The 24,370-nt window shown below is 39.1% G+C and overlaps 2 protein-coding genes across 3 annotated transcripts in view; one reads left to right on the plus strand and one right to left on the minus strand.

Annotated features, from left to right (window-relative positions):
• The first annotated feature begins 30 nt into the window (after positions 1–30).
• On the plus strand, positions 31–7,917 carry ecd (ecdysoneless homolog (Drosophila)). The gene is made up of 15 exons (XM_088351303.1): positions 31–195; positions 309–531; positions 602–719; positions 791–878; positions 2,051–2,229; positions 3,031–3,223; positions 3,301–3,429; positions 3,513–3,638; positions 3,712–3,797; positions 4,975–5,078; positions 5,259–5,505; positions 6,686–6,756; positions 6,823–7,031; positions 7,172–7,351; positions 7,484–7,917. The coding sequence occupies exons 2-15, from the start codon at positions 330–332 to the stop codon at positions 7,700–7,702; spliced, it is 2,151 nt and encodes a 716-aa protein (XP_088207429.1). The 5' UTR covers positions 31–195; positions 309–329; the 3' UTR covers positions 7,703–7,917.
• A 408-nt stretch (positions 7,918–8,325) lies between these two features.
• LOC148353774 (uncharacterized) overlaps positions 8,326–24,370 on the minus strand; it is a 17,835-nt gene continuing 1,790 nt past the window's right edge. Inside the window, exons 1-4 of one of the 2 annotated variants that reach the window (XM_088350736.1) lie at positions 17,190–17,358; positions 13,460–13,655; positions 10,936–11,236; positions 8,326–9,778 (exon numbers count right to left, since the gene is read on the minus strand). In XM_088350736.1, coding sequence (XP_088206862.1) covers positions 9,336–9,778; positions 10,936–11,236; positions 13,460–13,627 — 912 coding nt within the window. In that variant the 5' untranslated portion in view covers positions 13,628–13,655; positions 17,190–17,358 and the 3' untranslated portion in view covers positions 8,326–9,335. Of the gene's footprint in view, positions 9,779–10,935; positions 11,237–13,459; positions 13,656–17,189; positions 17,359–24,370 lie in introns of those variants that run through there. The other variant, XM_088350737.1, reaches the window with a different exon arrangement.

Raw genomic sequence — 24,370 nt, forward strand, 5'->3', positions numbered from 1 at the left:
AATATTTCATGGACTTCAAATAGAGGTAAAATTTAATTTAATGGTAAAACAATAAAACAATTGAGTTATATGTGTGGGGAGGGGAATTTACGTCATAGGAACGTTTCCATTCTCACCTCGGGAGACCGAGGAGATTTAACAGTAGAACAATAAAGGAGGATAGGAACAATACGTCTGATCCTGTCCTCAACACAGGTAACCAAACAAATTACATTTAAAAAGTTATGTTACACTATATAACTGATTCTTTGTATGGACACGTTCATTTATCTTATCTGTTTCTTACTCTCGGTATCTTTACGCGACAGGGATTCAATTACGGCGCAGAAATGGATTTTCTGCAGAGGAGAGTGGTTCAGGAGGACACAGTGCAGTACAAACTGTTTTTAACACAGACAGTCGGTTCTGTGGAACAACAAACGGAGAAACTCTCGTGTCTTGTGGAGGAGATCCTTGCAAAAATTGCACCGCTATCATTGCAGTTCATCTGGCAGAATCAACCATTTAACATTAAGTGCTATCCCGAGAAAAGTAGGGGTGCCTACCACACAAAGCTTGTCTGTGTTCTGGTTAGATTGATATAACTCAATGTTGTGTTTAGGTGGTGTTCCGGCTCATATAGGCGGTAGTACTCAGTTTGGCGACAATGTGGAGGATGAGTGGTTTATTGTTTACCTTCTGAAAAAGATTACAGAGTATTTCCCGGATATTGCTGCAAGGTGGTAAAACATATTATACACCATCCTGTGTTTTTTTTATTTTGATTTACTCTTTTTCTTTTATTTTGCAGTGTGGAAGACAATGACGGGGAATTCCTCCTAATAGAAGTCGCAGATCATCTTCCCAAATGGCTGGATCCTGACACCAGTGAGAACAGGGTATGACTGGAGGACAAGATACATACGAATAAAACTGTCAAATTTGATATACAGTATAGATATTTTCCATTCAAATTCCTTATATTGGGGATTTCACCAAGTTTAAAAGTGCACTCGTGTATTAAGAATGCACAGGTATGTGCACAGAAAAGGTGAAAACAGTAACAGATAGCCATTTGAAAATAACAGTGCATCAATGCTGTGAAGATACAATAATCCCTCTTTTATCTCAGGGATTATGTTCCAAAAAGAACATGTGATAGGGAAATTTGTGAAGTATAAACCTCCAGTTTTTTTTTTTTTGCAATTATCATTCATTTAAATACTGTGTTATACTGTACCCTGAAACTAAATAACAAATTATTATTACCGGACCAAACATTTAATTACCAAATAAAAGTACTGTATAAACGGTTTCTTCTTTTCTTTTCAATTTATTTCTTTCAAATAACTACTGTATCTTTCATCAAATAAAAATAAGCAGGGAGACTGTTGAGCAAATCAGAATGCAGAAAAGATGGAAACCGTATCAGATTATGACAATGCTTTGAACATAACTTTGCATCACATCTTAACAGATAAAGTAATCCCTTATTTATCACAGGGGTATGTTACAAAAACGACCCATGATAGGCAAAATCTGTGAAGTAGAAGCCATAGTTTTTTTAATTAGAATTGTCTTTATTGTCTTTGATGTCATGATATTAGACATAGCATTCCAAGGTAAAAAATGTAACAAATACTTTGAAGACCAAAAAAAGATGAAAGACTAACAAATAAGTACTGTACATTCAAATAACAGTAAGCGGGGAGACGGTTTATGTTGAACAGAATAAACAATGCAAATCTGTGAAGTAGTAAAACCATGAAAAGTAAACCGTGTTATAGTGAAGGATTTCTCTAAATGAAAAGTCAAGTGTATTTGTATAGCCCTTAATCACAAAGAGGCTCAAAAGGGCTGCACAAATCAAAGACTATTGCAAACTATTATTACAGACTATTATGACACCATCCCCCAATATTGTCAACATAAAATATAGGTTATTCATATGCTATAGAATAGAAGTGTGTTTTAAGCTTAGATTTAAACATTTCCACTGAGGTTGCAGATCGAATCTCAGGGGGAAGGGCATTCCATTGTTTCTTTTCATTGCTGCCTAATTTCTTGTCAGGTGTTCCTCTACCATGGGGCACTCCACCTCATACCTTGTCCTTCACGCTCCAATCCGACGGGATTTCCGAAGAGTGTGGTACCAAGTGTTCAAGAAGCTTTAGCGCTACTGTCATCACAGCCAGAAGTATGCCAGGCCAGCCCCAAGATTACTCAGGCCCTGGATAAGCGGCTGGATGGGTGAGATCACACTAAGACCTCCATACTAGTTTTTTCAGATCCCTGGAATTACAGTATCAACTTCTCATTCTCATCTCATTAGCTGCACCGCTTATCCTCATTAGGGTCGTGGGGGTGCTGGAGCCCATCCCCGAAATCATCGGGCAGTGGGCAGGGGACACCCTGAACTGGTTGCCAGCTAATCGCAGGGCTAAAGTATCCACTTGATGGGCAAATTACAAATGCCAAATATTGATCTTGAATATTTGACTCTGGTACATTGGAAGAGGGAGCAATTCCATCAGGTCAAATAACTTAGCGTTTCTGTTGTAATATGCATTATGCATGGTTATAACAGTAGATTGTTCCCTTCACAGAGGAGACGCAGGAATGAGACACTACTGGCTACGTTGTTGGATAAATAGGAATAATGAATAAATCCATCACAGCACTCTTATTAAAGGATTAGCTGTATAAGAGCCGCACACAAACACAATAATGAAATATATTTGTGCGTGTATGTGTCGGATGTTGATATGATTTTTCTTTCCCCCTCAGATTCAGATGGATTTTACTCACACAGTTTTTGCAAAATAATAAAAATTACAAAACGTGTATGCGCAAGAGTAGATACAGTACATTATTTTAGCAATATGAATAATGTACAGTAGTACAAGAGGAGCATCTGGGATGGACATGCATAATGGACATTTCATATTGGGCTAAAGAAATTGTCAGAGGCAGACAAATCACTCAACAGAAGATAAGTGTGTTCACCCCTTTTTGCAGATTCTATACTTCATACTTTTCATTCATGTTTAGGTATCCAGAGAAGATTGAAGCCAACCGTCACTACGCCCACTGCTTTGTTCCAGCAGGGGTGGCTATGGTTTTGGCGCAACGGCCCGACCTGGTGGCCCCTGCCGTGTCCACCTTTTACCTGCGAGACCCAGTTGACCTTCAGGCCTGCCGAAAATTCAAGAACTTCCCTCCTGATACGCGTGTCTTAACCTCAGTATGGGAATGTACTCTCTGTGGTCTTATGGTGTCACCTGCCAGTCTTTAATTTTGAGTTGCTGCCGGCTCTCCCAGGTTGCCTTCACTCGCTGTCTGTACGCTCAGCTGGAACAGCAGCATTTCGTCCCGGACAGGAGGAGCGGCTTCACCATGACCCCACGCTCGGACCCTCGATACAAAGCGTATGAGCTCGGCATGAAGCTGGTGAGGAATTCTGTAGTGACTGCTTATCTATATCAAATGTGAATAACTGTGTTTGTGTGTCTTTTATATCTGTGATGTCTCAGGCTCATGGCTTTGAGATGCTGTGTTCAAAGTGTACGCTTCCGTCTTCGGAAGATGACGATCCAATCAGTTGTAACCCTCAGTGGAAAGGGTTTCTGCTCAGTTTGAAGAACAACGGTTACTTTCAAGTAATTTTTTGATTGACTCTATTAATACGCGTGACACCTGTATAAATATTTATGAGACTGTGTTTTAATGCAGGAGGAAATCGAAGGTTCTGCACGTTGGAGACAGCTGATGAAATCGGCAAAAAACTTCTTTAAACAGTCGGTTATTTCAAAATCCAGGTGAGTTCCTGGAAGTACATGTGTAAAAAAATGTCTATTTTCAGTTTGTGCTTCTTTTGCAAAATGTTTATGGAATCACCGTTAAACAAATGAACCCTTTGGTGGCCTCAACAATCTAGGGAAATTAAATTTATTCATTTTTTTGAAACTGTATGGACTATTACCATACAAGAACATTTAAAAAGTATAGTCACCAGACAATGAGAAAGTAGTCTAAAACAGTTGACTAATCAACAGCAAATTATGTTGACATGTCCATCATATGACGGGACGCAAGAAAAAGTGTAATGCAGCTGTGGTAAACGATTAGGTTTGAAGTTCCAGTTCTTAACTAATTTAAACTGATATACAGTATTATTATTTCCCTCCACACACACTAGCATAATAAAAGTTAAAATCCAGCCAAAAATATAAACCTGTAATGGTTGATAATAAAGTGCAAGACATAATTTGGTAACTGTAGGTAGTACATGACAAACTAATGGCCTTTTTGAACGTTTTGGACACTCCCAATTGTGGGTAGTAGGAGATATTTTTCGGTTGTGTAAACTGGCAGCCGAGCTTCCTTCAGCCTGGCCCAGAGCAGCTTTTAAGTATGTAGCTTACCATCACTGAATTGGGAATGTGTGTGTGATTAAACCACGGCAAGGGAAAACAACTCTTTGATGACGAATCCAAATTTGAAGGGCAGCAAACACAACAAATACATGGTACATTTTATTTTGGTATTGTGTTCAAAGTTGTCAATAAATGATTTTAATCCTGGCCCCACGTATTCAACAAAGTGATACCGTGTGAAAATATAGTGTGATAATGAGATAAAAACTAATGCCTTTTCCTATGTAATAACATATTTGGTGGTCTAGTGGTTAAGATTTGGGGCCCTCGCCGCTGTGAAGGGTTTGATTCCCGTTGCATCCAATGTTGTGCAATTGTTGTCAGCAATATTTTTCCTCTACCGTAAAACCTCGTGTATAATGCGCATCCAATCTTTGAATTCTTTTGTGGATAAAGAAATATTTGCTTTATATACTGTATGTGAAAAAAATGAGGCAAATTTTATTTATTTCTGTGCGGCCCAGTATCAAACGATCCACAGCCATGTATTGGTCCGCGGTCTGGCGGCTGCTGACTGCTGCTTTTAAAGACAAAAATTGAATCTGGATTGTTTTTTCAGTGAGCTTTCTCCAGGAGAGCAGGTTCTTCAACTTCTAAGCTCCTGTGGTCCCATCGACATAGAGGAGTTGAAGAAACAAGAAGGACAGCTCCCTCAAGAGGACAGTGAGTGTTGCATCAAACTCGCACCGAATGATGCTTCATCTTTGGGACACAATTTACTAGATCCCAAATGTCAGAATAATCTTTTTATTATATGGCCCTGTCAAAATATCAAAACAAATAATAGAAACCTAGCAAGCTTAAGTTCAAGTTAATCTGTTTGTTTTTTATGGTCATCAATAGGTGATGAGTGGTTAAAAATAACCGCTCAGGATTTAGAGCGCATGCTGGAGGAAAAGTCCGGGACCGAAGTGGACTTCACGACCACTAAATGTCCTCAGCCTGTCGGGGCGCAGACAAATGTAAATAGTACAGTGATGGAGGACAGCGACGTTGAAGAAGAGGCCAGTTATAGTCTTGCTGGTGTCAGCCAGAAGATGGCCAAGTTCCTCAATACTAAGTCATCATACATGGGATCAGTGCCGTTAATGTGAGACCCTACTTTTTATAGAAGTTGATCCTATGACTCCAAAGGGTTTTTATACTTTGGCGTCCTTCAGTGAAGTGTTTATCAAACGGTTTACTTTAAGAACTTGTCTTCTGTGCCACAGGAAATTGTTCCATTTTTATTTTAGCAAAAATGCCTGTCACTGTTAAGTGTCCTTGCTCTCTTCTAGTGGTTATTTCAGTTGGTCGCAGTAGATTACCATTTTCCTCTTGATATACTAATTATATTATTTGCTGAAGACGTTAGAACAGTATATTTAATAACTTGTATATTTTGATGAAGCCGTTTAACATTGTCCTGCAAAATAGAACAAAGTAAAATAAATTGTTCCACTGGCAGGTCATTTTACTCACTTGTTAAGTGTGGTGTTTAGTTTGGGGTGTCCTTAAAAGGTGAAAATTAAAATTTTTCTCTCTTAAATATGTGTTAAAAATGTCGAACTGAGTTCAAAGAGCCCTTAGGCTTTATTTTCAATTGTGCCTATCTGCTTTTACCTTACCCCCAAAAAATGAAAAATTTCGAGCGCGTCTTAGAAATGGACTACCATAATATGTTACTCTCTGCCATCTCCTGGCTTAAAGTCATGATTGCAGCCATAGGTTTTCAAACGCTGCAGCCCACCTTCAAGTATTACTTCACTAGAAAAACAAAATATTTCTAGTAAAACTTGAAAAACAGGTTAAAATATAGTCAAATCCAAAATTACAGCTAAATTCTTAACCAAAAAAAATATCTGGCACTACCTCCTGAGCAACTTAAACCTCACGTGATAAGAAAAACTATACTGTGAATTTAGTCCACGTGATCATACACGCTTTAAAAAAACATGAAACTGGTTTTGGGAAATTATTTAAAACATTTCTATTTGATGGTGTGCCTCGAGACATTTTTGATTAAAAAGAAGTGTGTTTCGGCTCAAACGGTTTGGAAACACTTCTCTAATAGCACGCAAGTAAACAACTCCCAACTGTACATTTGCGTTTACCACTAAATTCAAGTGAAATTTTTGATAACAATTTGCAAGCATTTTTTGTGTTGTTGCATTACTGTCCCTGAATAAAAACATTGCCTCATTTCCAACCATATTTGGCCGTACTTAGCTAAGTATTTTTAGAGACTACGTGTTCAATGGAGATCTTGTTTGTTTTTCGTTTTCTTGCAGTGTAGATTGCGGCTGTTTTTCGTTTGACTACGATGACCCAACCCTTTTAAAAGAATTGGAACGAATATTAGGTAAGATGATGTTTGTTTCCAATTGTCTGTTCTCTTTACTAGTAGCGGTCTTTATTTTTTCTTCAGATGCAACTGATGATGTAGAAATGCTCGATTCGGATGATCTTTATGACGAAAGGTCGGAAGAAGATTGGGAGGATGAAATCTTCGAAGAGCAACCTACTGGTCCTAAAGAGATGAATGGGAAGGAGTCTTTGGACACTTTTAAAAAATATATGGACCAGATCGACCAAGAGCTGATGAACACACATATTGGGGAGAATGTTAATCAGACGGTAAGAACTTATCCCAACCAAAGTTCTAAGTTTAGCAGAAAGAAAATTGTTAGGTAGAACGAGACAATAGCTAGAAATGTTGATTTTAAAATAACTACACAAACCCTAACCTTGATGAAAACTTTTTGTGCTCTTCACAGACATCTCCATCATCCCAACCTCCCAAAACAGAGACCGTTTGTCCAAATTCAGCTAGAGTATCCAAAGATGAGGATGAGATCCAGGATGGGATGGAGTCTTTGGGAAATTTTAAAAGATACATGGACCAAATGGACCAAGAGCTGATGAACACACATATTGGGCAAAGCTTTAATCAGACGGTAAGAACTCATTGTAACCAAGGTTCTAGCAGAGAGAAAATGGATTGGTAAATGTGACAATAATTAGAATTGTTGAAAATAAATAACTACCCAAACACTAACCATGTTGAAAACCTGTTGTGCTCTCCACAGACCTCTTTGTCAGCCCAACCTCCCAAGACAGAGACCTTTGAACCAAACTCAGCTACAGCATCCAAAGACGAGGATGAGATTCAGCCACTTGACATGGATCTTAACCTTGTAACCAACCTGATGGAGTCCCTAAGCTGCCAGGAAGGACTGGCCGGACCTGCTTCCAACCTGCTGCAGACTCTGGGGGTGCACCTTCCTCTAAACTCAGACCGCTCATAGCCATGCCACATCAAGATGGAGCAAACTGTTCTTCCTGAAAGTGTCAGAAGGAATTAAGATGTTTGGCCTGCAGATGATTAAGACTGCTGCATTTATGTAACATTGTTGTTTAAGATTGACTTTTAATGGAAAAATGTAGTCATAGTAATGCTACTGTTTAGTATTTGATGTTCATCAATACAATTTGCATTTTTAAAATAAAACTTAATGGTTGCTGTCTTGTGTATTGCTTAAATGCCAAAAGAAAGTCAAGTCACATTTATTTGGATATCACCAGTCTTGGAGGATTTTACATGCCCACAGTTCACAGTAGGGGTGTCAAACTCATTTTAGCTCAGGGGCCACAAGGTAGAAAATACATTCCCACATAGGCTGGACTAGTAAATTAATGGCATCTAAAATTCCTAGCTGGGAGTCTTTTCTGAGGCTCTCCATTGTGATTCAGGGATGCAAGTTTTGAATATTTAACAATTATTGATTTATATTCCTTAATATATTGATTTCATTCACTAAATTTAAATAGGTGTTTATCAACTATGTGCTTGTATAAAAGGGTAAAAAAAAAATTGCATTTATTTCCCCGGGAAATACATGCACGCTGGATAGTGACCAGTATGGCATTTTTAAGGATTGAAAAGTACGTGGACATTGGGCAAATTGCTTATAAACGCTTGAAATTCATGCCATGTTTCACAAAAATAAAAAAATAAATAATTTGAAATGATACCAGCACTACTTTCTGGTGGGTTTGCTTTGGAATTGCATTTCTTCCCTCGTGATTAACGGCAGCTCGCGTTAATATGTATGGCGTTGTGTTATGAAGCGTCATTGTCTCATATAAGTCACGCCCAATATAACAGTTGCATGCTTTACCTAAATAGGATACTATAAAATGTGTATTAGTGCAAAGATTACGCATCAATTATGGACATAGGTTTCCTTCGAGCACCTCGGTTTCCTCCCACATTCCCAAAATCATGCATGTCAGGTTAATCGGCCGAATCCAAATTGTGCCTAGGTGTGAATAAGCAAGTGAGCTGTCGGTCTCTGTGTACCCTGCAACTGGCTGGTAACCAGTTCAGGGTGTTCCCTGCCCACTGCCCAAAGATAGCTCGGATGGGCTCCAGTACCCCGCGACCCTACTGTATACTAGGGATAAGCGGTGGAGATAATGGATGGACCTTACAAGAATAATAAAGATACTTACATATATTTGACATTTACCAAATGAAGGCCAATGAGCTTTTATTACATAATCAGTGCAGATAATGAATGGATTGATGTTCATATCCCCAAATAAATTCATATTTTTCTCAGGATCCAAAAATAATGTTTTGATAAATGTACATGCAAGATTAAAGATCGCAGATGTAAATCAGGGGTCCCTTTGTGGATCTGCAAAATACACAATTCAAACGGGATTTCTTCTTTTAATGCTATTTTAGAAATTTAAAAAATGGCTTTTAAAGTCTTTAGAAAGTGCTTGAATTTGGCCAAGAAAAATATGTACAAACCCAGTGTTTATAATATTGCTCCTCAAATATGGACAAAGTCAGATTAGTGCCTAGGTGTAGGGAACCACAGCAAATAACTACTAATTGGAGTATGTCCTGATTGACTTGCCTCATAATTATTAAATAACATTGAAAGAAATGCCAGTTGAATACTGTAGGAGCTGCAGAAAGGGGTACATCACTTCTCCAGCTGAGTGTAACCCTGCCGCAGCGAGCGGTGAGATACACAGCGCTGACATAATGACTGCAAAATGAAGGACCATCCCAAGCAGGAGAATAGCAAACAGATAGCCATAGAAGAGCAGACTGTGCCAGCTGCCCCGACTCAGCACCAGCGAAGGCCCGTTGGGGTGCATCCCCCACAAAAGGCCCAGCAGCCAGCATTGGTTCACCAGCAAAGTGTAGTAGATGTCCAAAGGTGAGGATTGCTGGTCCAAGGAGAAGCCGTGGAGTTTCGCCTCTGACACCTTGGACAGCCAGGTCAGGGCAAGGCTGAGAAGAATGACGGCCATAGGGGCGTAAATGTATTCCAGAGGCTCCACTACGGAGGGACGGGACCAGGCTGCAACAGGTAAGTGAATTTTTTTTTTAGTACAGTACTGTACCTGAAAGTGACACAGGATTTGATAAGTTATCGAATGTGTTAGATACATTGCTTTGTTGTACTATATTCTGCATCCAAAATGCTATACTTGTATGCAATTACAAATCATTTGTAAAATATCAAGTACTAAAAGGTTTTTTTTTATGGGAAGAAAATAGCTCAATTTTAGGTTATCGCTGAGAATGACGTGCGGAAATGTATACTTATGCATTAAGAACATTAAAATGTTTTCTGAACAGTGGTGCAGTGACTTGCAGTAAGGTTCATATTTGGTGAGGCATCGTCAGATTTACAAATAAATGTACCTACATCTCATCATTTGATAGCCAGAGCAAGAAAGCAATAGCTGTCAAATGTAGCATAGAAAAAAAAATCTTATTATTTTGACATATGAAGTCTATGTGGTGCTCCCTTTGAAGAAAAGCATCCATAGATAAGTACAGCTAATCTTCTATTTAGAAAAAAACGTCCATAAAAAGAGAAAAATAATACTGGATGGCTTGACTTGTTAACTCTTGGTTTCAATATCGCCCTCTGCCATGAGGCTAGAGGATTGGGTGCTCCATTCTACAGAAGTAGATGCTCTATTTGGAAAACCCGCAGAAATATTACAGAAAAAAAGATGGGTATCTGGTAAAAATTCTTCTGACAACAAGCAAAAAAGTAATGACGAAGGAGCAGTGGGTGTGCACTGTGGATAAAACATTTGTAATGGAGCCGATGAAGTTTTGAATAAGAACACAGGAGACCCAATTCAAGGACAAATATGAAAAATTGACAAACTATAGATAAACTAAGGACACCACTTCCAAACAATAAAAACTGGACTTTGAAAATGACTATATCAACACTGCAATGATTTCACCTTTGTTGTCTTTTGTTTGATGTATGCTCAAAAAAGAAAAATACACAATAAAAAGCAATTTACCCAAAGAAATTCGGCGATTTTTTAAAGAAAAATCCCAGAACTAAAGTAGATTGATCAATGACTAACAATCAATAAATATAAACATTTAGTATATTTTTAGATTTGTATTTCCAAAGTGACCGGTAAAGCACAGCCTCACTTGCCTCTCCTGACTGCACGTCACTGCAGTGGTAAAAATCCAAATTACCAGTAAGGATCAGTGGCGACCCCATCAGAAATACCACAACGGCAAAGATGTGGCCAGAGAGCAGCATCGGCACCTTAAAGGCAACATTCAGGCCCAATGTAATAAGAGGCAGTAGCCGCAGGGCGAGAGGAAAAAGACCAACATCTAAACCGTTGGCTTCGGCCCACATGGCGAGGGTAGAGTGGACGCTGCTGCAGATGGACGGCACCAAAAGTCTCTCAGCCAGTGGGAAACTGAACCGCTTCAGTGGCACCAGTCCAATGACGCAGAGGAGATTGACACAGAATACTGACACCAAGACCTAGAAAACAAAAATTACAATGTGATTAACCTACTGGGTTGCATTTCATCAATTTCAAAAGCCATCCTTGGAAGAACAAATAGTAAGGGCACCATTTTCTGTGGTGTGGCTTGGGCAACTACAGATTGGTGGTGCCCATTCCTACGTTTTGTAGCGTCATAAATGTTGTTAGCGTCTTGAATATTTTTATGGGGCTGAGGTTTTGGCTTGATTCCTAACCACTTATCAATTTTCTTGTGTTCTCTGTGCGTCTACTTTGGAAAATGATAGGCAAATGCACGACCTTATAAGGTTCGTGAGAGTCCGGAAGTTATTCGATGCAGATGTCTGGTTGGCTGCTGACTATGCAAATTGCCAAACAATCGGAAAGTTCCAAACCGAACAAATATTTCTAAAGCAAACGTTGGATTAAAAAAAAAAAAAAAAAGACAAAAAAAAAAACCCCTAAAGATTCTTTTTTTTTCCTTGAAAATGTCATGATTACTGATGCGGGGCACCTGTGACTGCGCTAACGGGCCAACAGCCACGAACTCTGATTGGCTGTTGGACTCTTTTCAAACTCCCGTCTTCCGAAAAGAACCCGTCAGATCGTCTGCGAACCTATGCTCTCAGCTAGGCAAGCTTTTGTACTCTCCGACTATATCCTGCCCTGTTTCCTGTCTGATACCTGTTGCCGACTTCTTTTCTGGACCCGTTCATGTTTTTGCTCCTCCACCCCAGCCATCGACCTGTGGTTGCCCAAGCCACACCACAGAAACGACTGCCTGCGCTCGACATGGAAGTTCCACTTCCGAGTTCCAGCCATCTGCTACCCGGGATCGACAATCATCGGATCGTGGATGCAAGTTCTCTTTTTTCTTCTAAATAAAACTGAGTAAACAAACGCAATTGGGTCCCCTCTCCGTTCCTGGTACGTGACAGAAAAAGTTGTCGGCCACCCTGGCGGAGACTTTTTGTAAGTTGTACGCCCGAGCTAAAAGGTGCACGCTCCGGGCGTCCGGGGAGACGTTATTTCAGACACTGGTTTTAGACAAAAATTGATTTAAAAAAAGCGTGATTTTGTAAAAGAACTAAATTGATAGATACATTTTGAAATGGAATTGAAATATGTTTAAACCTTTAGTAAAAGAAAAATACAATTCAGGCACCTTTTATATGCCAGTTTTTATTCATTTTTAATTATTTTAGTCAATTTTATAATAGTGTTTTCTTAAGATAGTAATAATGAATTTAGCATCCCTCTATTAAAGTAAAGTGTTAAATAAATAAATTGTAAATCTTATGCTTAAGAATAACTATTTGTACTGCATCCTAACATTTCCTTATACAAACTGTGTTAGTCGTATATTCTTTAATACTCTCTCTCAATCTATATCTTCATTTTTAGCAGTGTTCACACACTCACTGAGTAAACCAATTAAAAATGAAACTATATATTTCTTTAATTTACAGGACAATAATCAGGTAGGTCTCTTCATGGCTGACTCCCTATTAGTGTTTGAGTGTGTGTGTGAATGGGTAAGTGTGAAGCACATTGTAAAGCGCTTTGGGAGGTCTTCATTGACTTGAAAAGCGCTATATAAATGCAGACCATTTACCATTTAAAAGTAATCCCTTGCTACAATGTGGTTTACATTTCATGGTTGCGCTACTTCACAAATTTGCATAGCTTTTGTGTTCTGCATTCTGATTGGCTTAAACGCTATCACCACTTATTATCGTTTGACAGTACAGCAGTTATTTGTAAAGTGAATAAAACGTTTATACAGTACAGTACTTTCATCTATTAAAAATGCTTGAGCTTTTAAAAGTTTTTTATTTTATTTTACTGTATAATAAAGTATTTAATTGTATAAAAGTTGTAAAATTAAAATCGTTTCTACTCAATAACACATTTAGCTGAATAAAAACACAAAGGGATATTGTCAGATAGATATATGGCGAATTTCAAGGTGTATCACGTGTTTGAAATCTCAACGTTGAGGCCAACCTTCGTCCTGCTAAATGCTGCATATTTCGTTTGCCTCGATGAGCTCCAGTGATTGTCCTTCACAGACCTCAGGCATTTGCATCAACCTTTGGTCAGTCCTTCACTTGCATGCAAAGACTTTGAAGTATTCAGTTACTCACAAACAAGGCCAAACACTGATGTGAACCCACACGTGCATAACTTATCATTGCCCTTTGGCAGCACCGCAAATAGACACTCATTAAGACACCGACCTGGGCGAAACAGAGGGCCACTACGAAGGAGTAGTGGTATTGTGGGAAGAAGATGCTGGCCACAAACAAGCGGAGCTTTGTGGCCCACCCATACAAGAAGACTGCTGCCACACAGAGGATAGGCACCAGAGCCTTCCGAGCATGTTTGAAGGAAAAGGTCTTCATCATTGAGCAGCAACATATCCGAGTCCACCACCTGCAGCATCGCATATAAAAAAAATTAGAGGTGCATTAACATGAGGTTTGATATAATAGAAAATTGAAGAATAAGTGTGCATTAAATTTTAGAGAAGTAGCTACATGTCCTGACAAAAAGGCAATGGAGGGCCAAGGAGGAGACAACTCAGTGATATGTGGTGAGTTTCGTGTCTGGAGAGGCACAGTCAGTTATACTAGTAAATTACCCTACATTCTATTCATCATTTAACTGCCAGAGCAAAAGCAATATGTAAACTGTGGCTTAGGAAAAAAAATACGGTTTTGCCTTAACTTATAAATAAGGTCCGTGCTCTGCCCCTTTTCAACAAAAGCGTATTCCTCCATTATGAAAGAAAAGCCCATACAATGAGAAAAAAATACTGGATGGCTTGAATATTAGATTGCTAATACTATCACTGATATTATTGTTTGGGACTGTAGTGTGTTCCAAATAAGAATACTTGATCTCCCTCTCGCTTTCTCCAAACATCATCCTGAAGTTCGCTGACGACATTGCAGTGATAGGTCGCATCACTGCGGGGGACGAAGCGGCCTACAGGAGGGAAGTGACGAGTCTTGGGACATGGTGTGAGGACAACAACGTCACCCTCAATACGGACAAGACAAAGGCGATAATAGTGGACATGAGAAAGAGGAAGAGACCTCATCAGCCACTATTTATCCGGGAGCTTGAAGTAGAGCGAGTGAGCGGCTTTAAGTACCTCGGCGTGCACATCACTGAGGACCTCACATGGACCCTCAAAACCACACAGCTGGTCAGGAAAGCTCAACAGCGACTGTACTTCCTGAGGTGGCTGAGGAAGTTTGGAACGTCAAGCAAAATCCTCAGCAACTTATACAGCGAGCGTCCTGACCAGCTGCATCACTGTTTACTACGGCAGTATCACAGCCATGGACCGCAAACGCCTGCAGAAAGTGGTGAAGAAAGCTCAGGGGTCCAGCAGGACTCAACTGCCCTCTCTGCAGCACATATACTACTGCAGAGTCCACAGGAGGGCTGCCTCCATCATTAAGGACCCCACCCACCCACAACACGGACTGCTTACACTCCTACCTTCAGGACAGAGGTACAGGAGTGTGAAATGCAGGACAACCCCGTCTAAAGAAATCTTTTTACCCCTCTGCTATCAGACCCTTAAACGGCTGCTGATCGAACAATACACCACACACTCGTTCAGAACACTACAGACAGTTTAAACTGGACCATACTTGGACTATTCTTGCACTACAGTCAATTTCAACCGTATTTTATCTTGTTTTTATCTTATTACCTGAACTCATTTTGAGTTAATCTTGTATTTTTATCTTTTTGATATTCGGAATATTCTTTTATGTATACATGTATATAGTTTCTTAGATTTATTACGCTGGCAACTGTGTGGATAGCAAAGTAAGAATTTCATTGTGCAGGGAATCGTGGTTCTTTACTGTGCAAATGACAACAAACACTTTGAATGAGGCAAGGGAATTACGTGCCTCTGTCATTACTTGCAGACTTAACACAGTAATGCATTACGTAGTGATTGCATTGACAATTTTCAAAATATAAGGGGAAATTTCAACAATTTGGAAACCGAAAATCCAAAGATTGTGAAGTTAAATGAGAAGGAACTTTAACAAAATTAATATAATAATATATACATTTAATGTATTTTAAATGTATAACTATGTGACAAAGTAGCCTCACAAGCCTCCCCTGAACTAAACGTCAAACGTCACAAAAAAGGTATTCGAAAAAGGTATATTAATGGTTAAAGAGATCGTGTTTGTATCTAGTGGTTTTTAAGGGAAGTAAAGCTGCAACAAGTAATTGATTATTCAACAGCTAATCCGTTATAAAAATAATTGTCAACATTCTATAGGCGACAAATGGTCTTTTTGGATAAGAAAATCATAAGAATTCCAAACAATAGCTATCCCTAAGTAGATGTTTTTACAAAGCGCCTACTGCGCTATGGTTTTTAGTTTAGAGAAATAAGGGTGTCCTCAGTGAGAAACCTGAGCATTCAGGAAAGACTCATTGTAGAGCCTCTCCTTTAGGTTGAGAGGTGCCGGCTGAGGTGGCTTGGGCATTTGGTAAGGATTCTGTCTGAATCCCTCCCTGGAAAGAAATACAGATCCCCGTTGTGGCCCAGGACTCACTGGAAAGATTATCTATGTCACTCAGCTGTTTTGGGGAATAAGCTGAATGAAGTGGCTGGGTGTGATGAGGGCTATGCTTCCCTGCTGAGGCTGCTGCCTCTGCAACCTGACCCCAGATAAGACGGGGAAAATGATGGATAATAATATAGACATGTAACCAGAAATTTTCAAATTCTTTCTTTCTAGTTTCTCCATAGCTGACACACTGACAGTGTCTCTGTAGGTGAATTTTTTTTGTGTTAGTCAAGCTTTATCAACAGAACTCTAACTAAAAGGTTTGCTTGTAGGTAAACAATTTACAGCAGTGGTCTCTGAGGTGGTGCCCATGGGTACCAGGTATCCACCTAAGAACACCTGAGTAGCCTCACCAGCGATGGGTTATTGTGATTTTCTCGGACATTTGATGGACAAAATGAGTTTCCTCCGCAGGGTGGCTGGTCTCTCCCTTAGAAATAAGGTGAGAAGCTCAGTCATCGGGGAGTGAAGAGCCGCTGTTCCTGCGCATTGAGAGGAGCCACTCAAGGTGGCTTCGGGCATCTGATAAGGATGCTTCCTGGACGCCTCCCTGGTGAGGTGTTCCGGGTATGTCCCAACGGCAGGAGGCCCCGGGGATGACCCAGGACACGCTGGAGAGACCAATGTCTCTAGGCTGGCCTGGGAAGGGAACGCCATGGAATCCCATCGGATGAGTGGGACAAAGTGGCTGGGGAGGTCTGAGCTTCCCTGCTGAGGCTGTTGCCCCCAGGATCCTACCCCGGATTATCAGAAGAAAATGGACGGATGGATGGAAGTTAGCAGAATGATTTGACCATCTGCCCATTATTCTTCACGAAATTAATACAAATATTTGAATTTTGTTTAGCAACATTGTTACTTTTGTCTTTTGTAAAACAAAGAACACTTTTTAATTATTGTTTTTATTTTGCTATAATTTTAGTTTACCAGTAAAAAAAAAACAGATAATTAACATGATTTGACACAAATTTTAAGTATCTAAATATATTGCACCTTTGAATTATTTTCTTATTTTGTTTATGTTTACTTTAAATAAAACGGTTGAAACACTTGGTTCTTGAAATTAGCCATTTCAACAAAAGAAGGTCACCACTATATTAACTTTCAGCCCAAAGGAACGCTGCCATTATACACAAGGTCGGCAACTACATGTTCTTATCTACTGTAGACATCAAAATGATAGAAAAAAAATGTCACAATGACAAATATTTTACATGGCTTTCTTTGCCTTTAGGTATTCATCGTTAATCTGTGGCATGTGTAGCCAGGCAATATCTAAGCATTTGGCTTGTTGTATCTACAAAAAAAAGTCCAAAACAAGATAGAACAGTAAAATAAGGCAAAGTTCACTCACCTTCTACCAGGTCTCTTGTGGTCATAGTTTACTTAAGAATCTGTACAAGTACAAATGAGGAATATAGTAAAACATGCTCTTGTGAGGCTGTTTCCTTACAGAGAAAGTGCCTCCCTTTGAAAACTGTCTGACTGTTAACATTGCTTTCACCACCATTCGTGCACTTAAAATGTCCTGCCGGACTTTGAACTTAATGGGTCAACTTCATTGAATAAACAGTTGTAAATAGCCATTGATTTAGCAACAGTAACTGTTGAAACCAGGAAAAGTGATAACATTTGTGCATTATGTTCGGTATGTGTTTGATGACGTATTTTTTTAAACACAGATAAGGAGACGAACTCAGGTATCTCAATGTTGTTATAGATTTTCTCTGTCTAAATTTACTGATGTAGAAACAATGTGGCAGAGTTCAGCAAACAGTCATCTCTCTTGGCTTTTTGATACTCTATACCAGGGGTGGCGAACAAGTTTGACACAAAGAGCCGAAATTGTGAGAGTCAAAGAGCCAGACCACGCACTGAACTGCCATGACAGACAGACACACACAAAAACAGACAATTAAAAACATATTTCCCATAACACACTCCTCTCCTTACAATAATACAAGTATTGTTCCTGTGTTGATTTCAAGGAAAGTGTCCGCCCTCAATACACACACACACACACACACACACAAAAACATGTAACAAGGCAAAGAGCCAAAGTAAATAGAAAATATTATGAGGCAAAGAGCCGCATGCGGGTATAGAGCAACGCGTTCGCCACCCCTGCCCTATACCTTCGACTGTTTTTCATGTGCCTGCTTAGCAGGGTTGGCTAGGGTTACTTTAAACAAAAGAAACTAAATATGAATAAAATTATGACTCACAACACTTGCTAAGCTTTTTCTCCTGGCTTTGATCTCTTTGATCTCCAGTAAAACTAACATAAAATGCGACAGAAACAAAATGAAAATAAATCCACACATCATTTTTGCCAGGCAGCACGGCGGCGCAGTGGTTAGCGCGTATGCGGCACAGTTCTGAGGTCGTGGGAACCTCCTGCGTGGGTTCAAATCCAGCTACCGGCCTTACTGTGCGGAGTTTGTATGTTCTCCCCATGCTTGTGTGGGTTTCCCCCGGGCACTCCGGTTACCTCCCACATTCCAAAGACATGGTTTTCAGGTGAATTGGCTGGTCCAAATTGTCCCTAGGTGTGACTGAGCGAGTGAGTTGTCTGTCCCTGTGTGCCCTGCAATTGGCTGGCAACCGGTTTAGGGTGTCCCCCTGCCCACTGCCCGGAGATGGCTGGGATGCCTTTTTGGGGCATTTTTTTTACATCCAAGGTAACCTATCGGACTGCCTGTACAATATGGTGTTAATATACAATGCTGTTCTGGCTTAGGATTGAAAATTATTTTTCTAGGAAAAATGCTGAGTCAACAAAACAAATACTGCATAGTCATTTTTTTGGTCATTTTTTTAATATACTGTATAGGGTAACGACAGCACATCGGCGCAGTGGTTAGCGTGTGCGTGGCACAGTTCTGAGGTCATGAGATCGAACCTCCATGTGGAGTTCGCATGTTCTCCCCATGCTTGCGTGGGTTTCCTCCGGGCACCCCGGTTTCCTCCCACATTCCAAATACATGCATGTTAGGTTATTTGTCCAGTCCAAATTGGATCTAGGTGTGAATGAGCAACCAGTTCAGGGTGTCCCCTGCCCACTGCCCGGAGATGGCTGGGGTGGGCTCCAGCACCTCCGCGACCCTACTGAGGATAAGCGGTGCAGATGGATGTTTAGGGTAACCCAACGGACTGCCTGTAAAATATAGTGTTGATATTCAATGTCGTTCTGGCCTCAAAGATTGGAATGTCCTTCTGGGCAAAAATGCCACATCAACAAAATCAGAAGTGTCAGGTTTTTGGGGGTCTTTTTTCACATTTAGGATAACCCCCCCTGACTGATTGTGAATGATAGTTGTCATATGTAAACTAATTACCCCTTTTTAGGTGGACAGACACACAAACAAACAAACAAAAAAAGAAAACAAACAGACAGACATATAGACAGATATATAAATTAAAACATTATCACCATTCTAAACCCTGCTTGTTGGCGATTAAAAAAAGAACACTCTGCAAAGTCGAAATTACTTTTATGCCACAGTACAACATTAGTAGAACACCGTTCTCCGAATGTGTGCTGTGGGTGAGAAACTGGAACAACTGTGTCATTTATTCAAAGTATCAATATCATAGTTTATATTGGCATTTTTCAGTTAATCTAAAGGCAGATCATAAGTTTGAAAACTGAACAAGATGTTATAATTGATAAATAAAATTCCCAATCACATAATTACAGCAATTTATCTAGCTTCTTCCAAAATAAAATGTGTACGGTATTTATAAACAATTTAGCATCATTTGGCTCAATATGGCTTTGGTTTATACACAGTTGAAAAAAAAAGCTTTCACTGAGATACAAAATATAAGTTGCAAGGAACTTATGTTACTAGAAAAAAAATGAAGCAATTTAATGTTTTTTGTTAGCGTTTTTTTTTTCTTTGCAAAATTCTTAAATTCGAATTAATGTTTCAGCCCAAATCAGGAATTAGATTTGAGGAAAAATACATTTCATACACTATGCTTTTTAATTTTTTTTTTACTTTTGACAAACTCATTTTTCACTGGACAATGGACTGATGGGAAATAAAAACAAATAATTTTGATCACTTTATTTGTTTCAATAAATTTTTGTAAGGTGAATAGTTTTTACAATTATTTTTCTTAGTAAAATAAGAAAATACAATTCAAAACGAGCAGAAGATTATTTTGCCTAATTTAAATATAATAATTTGTTGCCTCCCTGTTTGGCGTTCAGCATTAGGGGTTGGAATTGGGGGGTTTGGTCACCTAATGACTCCCAACACCTTGGTTGGGTTCATTGGTCTTCAGGGGGCTGGGAATCCCCTCCTCTATATCAATCTCCCAAAAAAAAAGCGTCAGAAATGACTCCAGCCACCTCCCACTAGGGGGATATGGCTGTGGTGTGTGTATATATATACTGTATATATATATATATATATATATATATATATATATATATATATATATATATATATATATATATATATATATATATATATATATATATATATATATATATATATATGTATATATATATAAAATAATCTAATATTTATGTTACTTTATAAGATATTTAACATGAATCTGTAGTAAAAGGTAAAATAATTTTCAGATGAGATCCTCCGGTGCGACATGAAAATGTAACTTCGAGTTTTAATTTCCCTTTTTTTTTTTTTTTTTGCATTTTTCCAACTGGGCTTTTTTCAGTGCAGATTGATTAGGTTTGCAACTTGCAAATACAACTGGTACTGTCTTCCGAGGCCCAATCATAAAATGCTGCATATGGCCCCCAGGCTTTAGTTTGGGAACCCCTACTTTGAGAGGTTCCTACCACAGCCCAAACATGAGTATTTCAGGTGTGTCTAAATTTCTGAATAGTATGAATGGTTGTGTAATTAATACTGGAAAGACATGAGGGTTTGACCAAGACTCATACAAAACATAGATAAATAGTATAACTTAAATAAATAAATCCACAATGGCTTATGTGCCAAAATGCAGGGCCAATGCATTAGGGTCTTCTATATCCCATTTGTACTTGATGTGCGTTCCGAGAAACTATGTACAGAAGACAGGAGTTATCTGAAATACTGTAATTAGAACAACAAATTGGCAGACAAAGTAGTGCAAGGAATCAAAAATAGAATGATTAAAGGCGGCGCCGCTGATGATCTCACCTCACACTTGTGTAACAACACAGCCTGACTTCCCCTAAGATAATTTGCTTTACAAAGAAACTGGTTCTACCATTTTCATTGTCAACATGTAGCTTTTCCTGTCTTTCAATAATAAAGTATACCATAGGTACAACAGCTAGGGAAGTATTTCTGTTCAAAAAGTGATCATTTTTAGAAAGACCTTCTAGACCATGGGTGTCAAAGAGGCGGCCCGCGGGCTGAATCAGGCCCGCCAAGGGATTGAATCCGGCCCGCGGGACAACGCAGAGGGAAGCACAAGAGAAAAATGAGCTGCAGGTTGAAACATGTCCACTTGATGTTGCCAAAGCCAGGTGCCTCTCGCGAACGGTTTACTTGTATTTCTTTTTCTCTATCTTCCTCCCTTTTTCTCTCACTCCCTATCTCTTTCTCTTTCTGCCTTTTTCTCTTTCTTTGTTCCTCTTTGTCTCTTTCTCCCTCTGTGTCTTTTTTACCTTATTTTACTCTCTCTCCCTTTTTCCTTTTCTCTCTCTGTTCTCTCTCTCTCTTTTGCAATTCCCTTCTCTCTGCCCTTCTCTCTTTCTCTCCTTCTCAATTCTATCCTTCTCTCTTTCTATTTCTCTTTGGATTTCTTTCTCTCTCTCTCTCTCTCTCTCTCTCTCTCTCTCTCTCTCTCTCTCTCTCTCTCTCTTTTCTCTTTCTTTGTCCCACTCTGTCTACTTTTCTCTCCCTCTTTTTATCTTATTTCTTTCTCTCTTTCTTTGTTTCTCTCATCTACTAGTCTGGCCCCTGAGAGAATGTTTGTTCTATTGTGTGGCCCCCTGTGTTAAAATGAGTTTGACACCCCTGTTCTAGACCATGGTTGGGCAAAATATGGCCCGCAGGCCACGTGCGGCCCTTCAGGCTTTTTGATCCGGCCCAGCATATGTTAAAGGTGGGGTGCGTCATTTGAATAGAATAGAATAGAATAGAATAGAATAGAATAGAATAGAATAGAATAGAATAGAATAGAATAGAATAGAATAGACCTTTATTGTCATTGTTACAAAATGGATTAACATATTGTGAGAACGAAATTGGGCATGACACTCCAGGTTCACACATTCGCAGTGAGGTAAAGAAACCAAGAAGATAAGGAACAGAGAAGATAAGGTTTTAAAACAAGGAGGATAAGGGGATAACGAGGACAGCAGAGAAAATAATCGGGACTACACTTCCCTCCATTCAGGACATTGGCCAGAAGCGCTGCCTATCCCATGCTAAGAACATTACCGGGGACCCCTCTCACCCCCATCATGGACTGTTCACTCTGCTAGCCTCTGGGAAGAGGTACTGCAGTGTGCGGTGCAGGACCACCAGGCTCCGCAATAGTCTAGTCCCCCTGGCCATTAGACTGTTAAATGGTCAATCTAACATATAGTTAACTTAATTCTAAACGGCTGCTAATCTGACTTTTTGCACTACTGGCAGTTTTTTTTTATAGCTTGCCACTCCTTGCACATTGCTCTCTGCACTATTGTAATTACAGCGTTATTGTTACAGTGTTAATGTTACTGTGTACCTGACTTGTTAACCTGACTGCCCATTTTGCACATCTGGTTAGCTACTCTTCTTGCACTATCGGCACTATGGTAAAATACTACACGTAGCCATAATACAATACAACTTTATTTATATCTGTACATTCAAGGAAACTGTGGGGGTCAGATGCATCGACATTTCGTTCTGTATACACGTGTACTAGAATGACAATAAAGTAGATCTGAATCTGAATCTGAATAAGGTTATAGTTATAATTTACACAATATTTACACAAAGAAATGTTACATTTGAGGTGTCTTTAAAAAGTTGAAAGTTAAATATTTTGTCTGTTAAGTGTTAACGATGCCCAACAGAGTTCAAAGAGTTCTTATCCTTAATTTTCCATTGCGCCTATCTGCTATTATCTTACTTTTATCAGACCTGTTCTGGGAGGAACACATAAGGTTTGGGCAAAGGGGCTGGGGGAGTGCTGGAGAGAGACTTCAAGCTGTAGTTTTTTTTAACTCTGTTTGTGAGTGGAGCATACAAATGGTAAAAGTAAAAAAAAAGTAAAGTCTAAACGACAATACAAAGCAAACAAATTGTGAAAAAAAAGTTTATTCGAAAGTGTCTAAGACATGCATGTACTTGCACACAAATCATGAACAGACTGCCTAATGCTGCAATACTGACTTAAAGCCAAGAGATGACGGCAGAGAGTAAGCCTCCAGAACCCGCGCCTCACCTTTACAAATATAATGTATTACTTTACCTTATTATCGATGTTTCTTATTTAATTAAAAGGTTTATTCATAGGTAATAAAAAGGAAATATAAACAGAGCTGTCTTATTCATTTAGTCATTGCTATTCCAAAAAGACGTATCTCCATTTTTTGTCAATGTTTATTCTTTGGGATCAATGGAATGTTTTTTAAAAAAGCTAAAAATTAGGTAGTTTTTTGGGGAAAATTTTAATGTTGATATGGAAAAAAATGGATACAACTACATTATACTTTTTCCTCATGTTTTACTGAGGTATAGGATTGCGCACTGTGGTGTCAGATGCAGAAACAACAAATCAATGTTTTCTTTTCATGGCCCTTCTGCCAATTTTTTAGAGCAAAAGCACCAGGCAAATGGAGGTTTTCCCACCACAGGTCTAGACACATTACGGGGCACCAAAATGGCCTAATAACTCCTGCAATGATAGTGTTAGGGTTGGCATACCTCACATGACCAGAGGGTCCCAACTGGTGTTTTGAACTGGGCATGGTTGTGTCCAATTATCCAGAATCATTTAAAAGGACATTTTTGCTCAGCAAACTTTATTGGGAAATTTTGATTTTGTGTGTTATTTTGTTTCCAACACCATGCAGATTTTTTTTTCATTTTTTTTATGGCTTTTTTGTTACTTTTATGTGTCCATTTTTCATTTCTATTGTTTCAAGTTTGGACTTTGTCACGTTTAGCTTTTGTTTGGTTTATTGTTTGGACATTTTTTTAATTGGTTTTTGCCCACTTGACAGTTTGGTGGGGTTTTGGGGTTTTTAAGGGTTATTGATCTATCTTCGTTATTCATTATCCATTATCCGTTATCGGTCAGTTCATAATACGCTACAAAGCCTAGGAGCCGGGACACTTACTCTCAGCCAAAAGTTCCATTGCACCTATCTGCTTTTATCTTACTTACAGTTTGGTACTTTGGTCCTGATTTTTGTTAATATTTACAATCCCTTGTTTTATACTTCTCTTCCTCCAGTTCCTGCTTCTCCTACATGGATTCATCATCACAGCAAACAAAAAACGTAACAAAGTCGAGACATTTGACGTTAGAATGCAGAAAATATGATCCTGAGCTGAAATTTAGAGCCAG

The sequence above is a fragment of the Urocampus carinirostris genome, chromosome 13 (assembly GCF_059441175.1).
Source record: "Urocampus carinirostris isolate Australia breed hairy pipefish chromosome 13, RoL_Ucar_1.0, whole genome shotgun sequence".
Lineage (NCBI taxonomy): Eukaryota > Metazoa > Chordata > Actinopteri > Syngnathiformes > Syngnathidae > Urocampus > Urocampus carinirostris.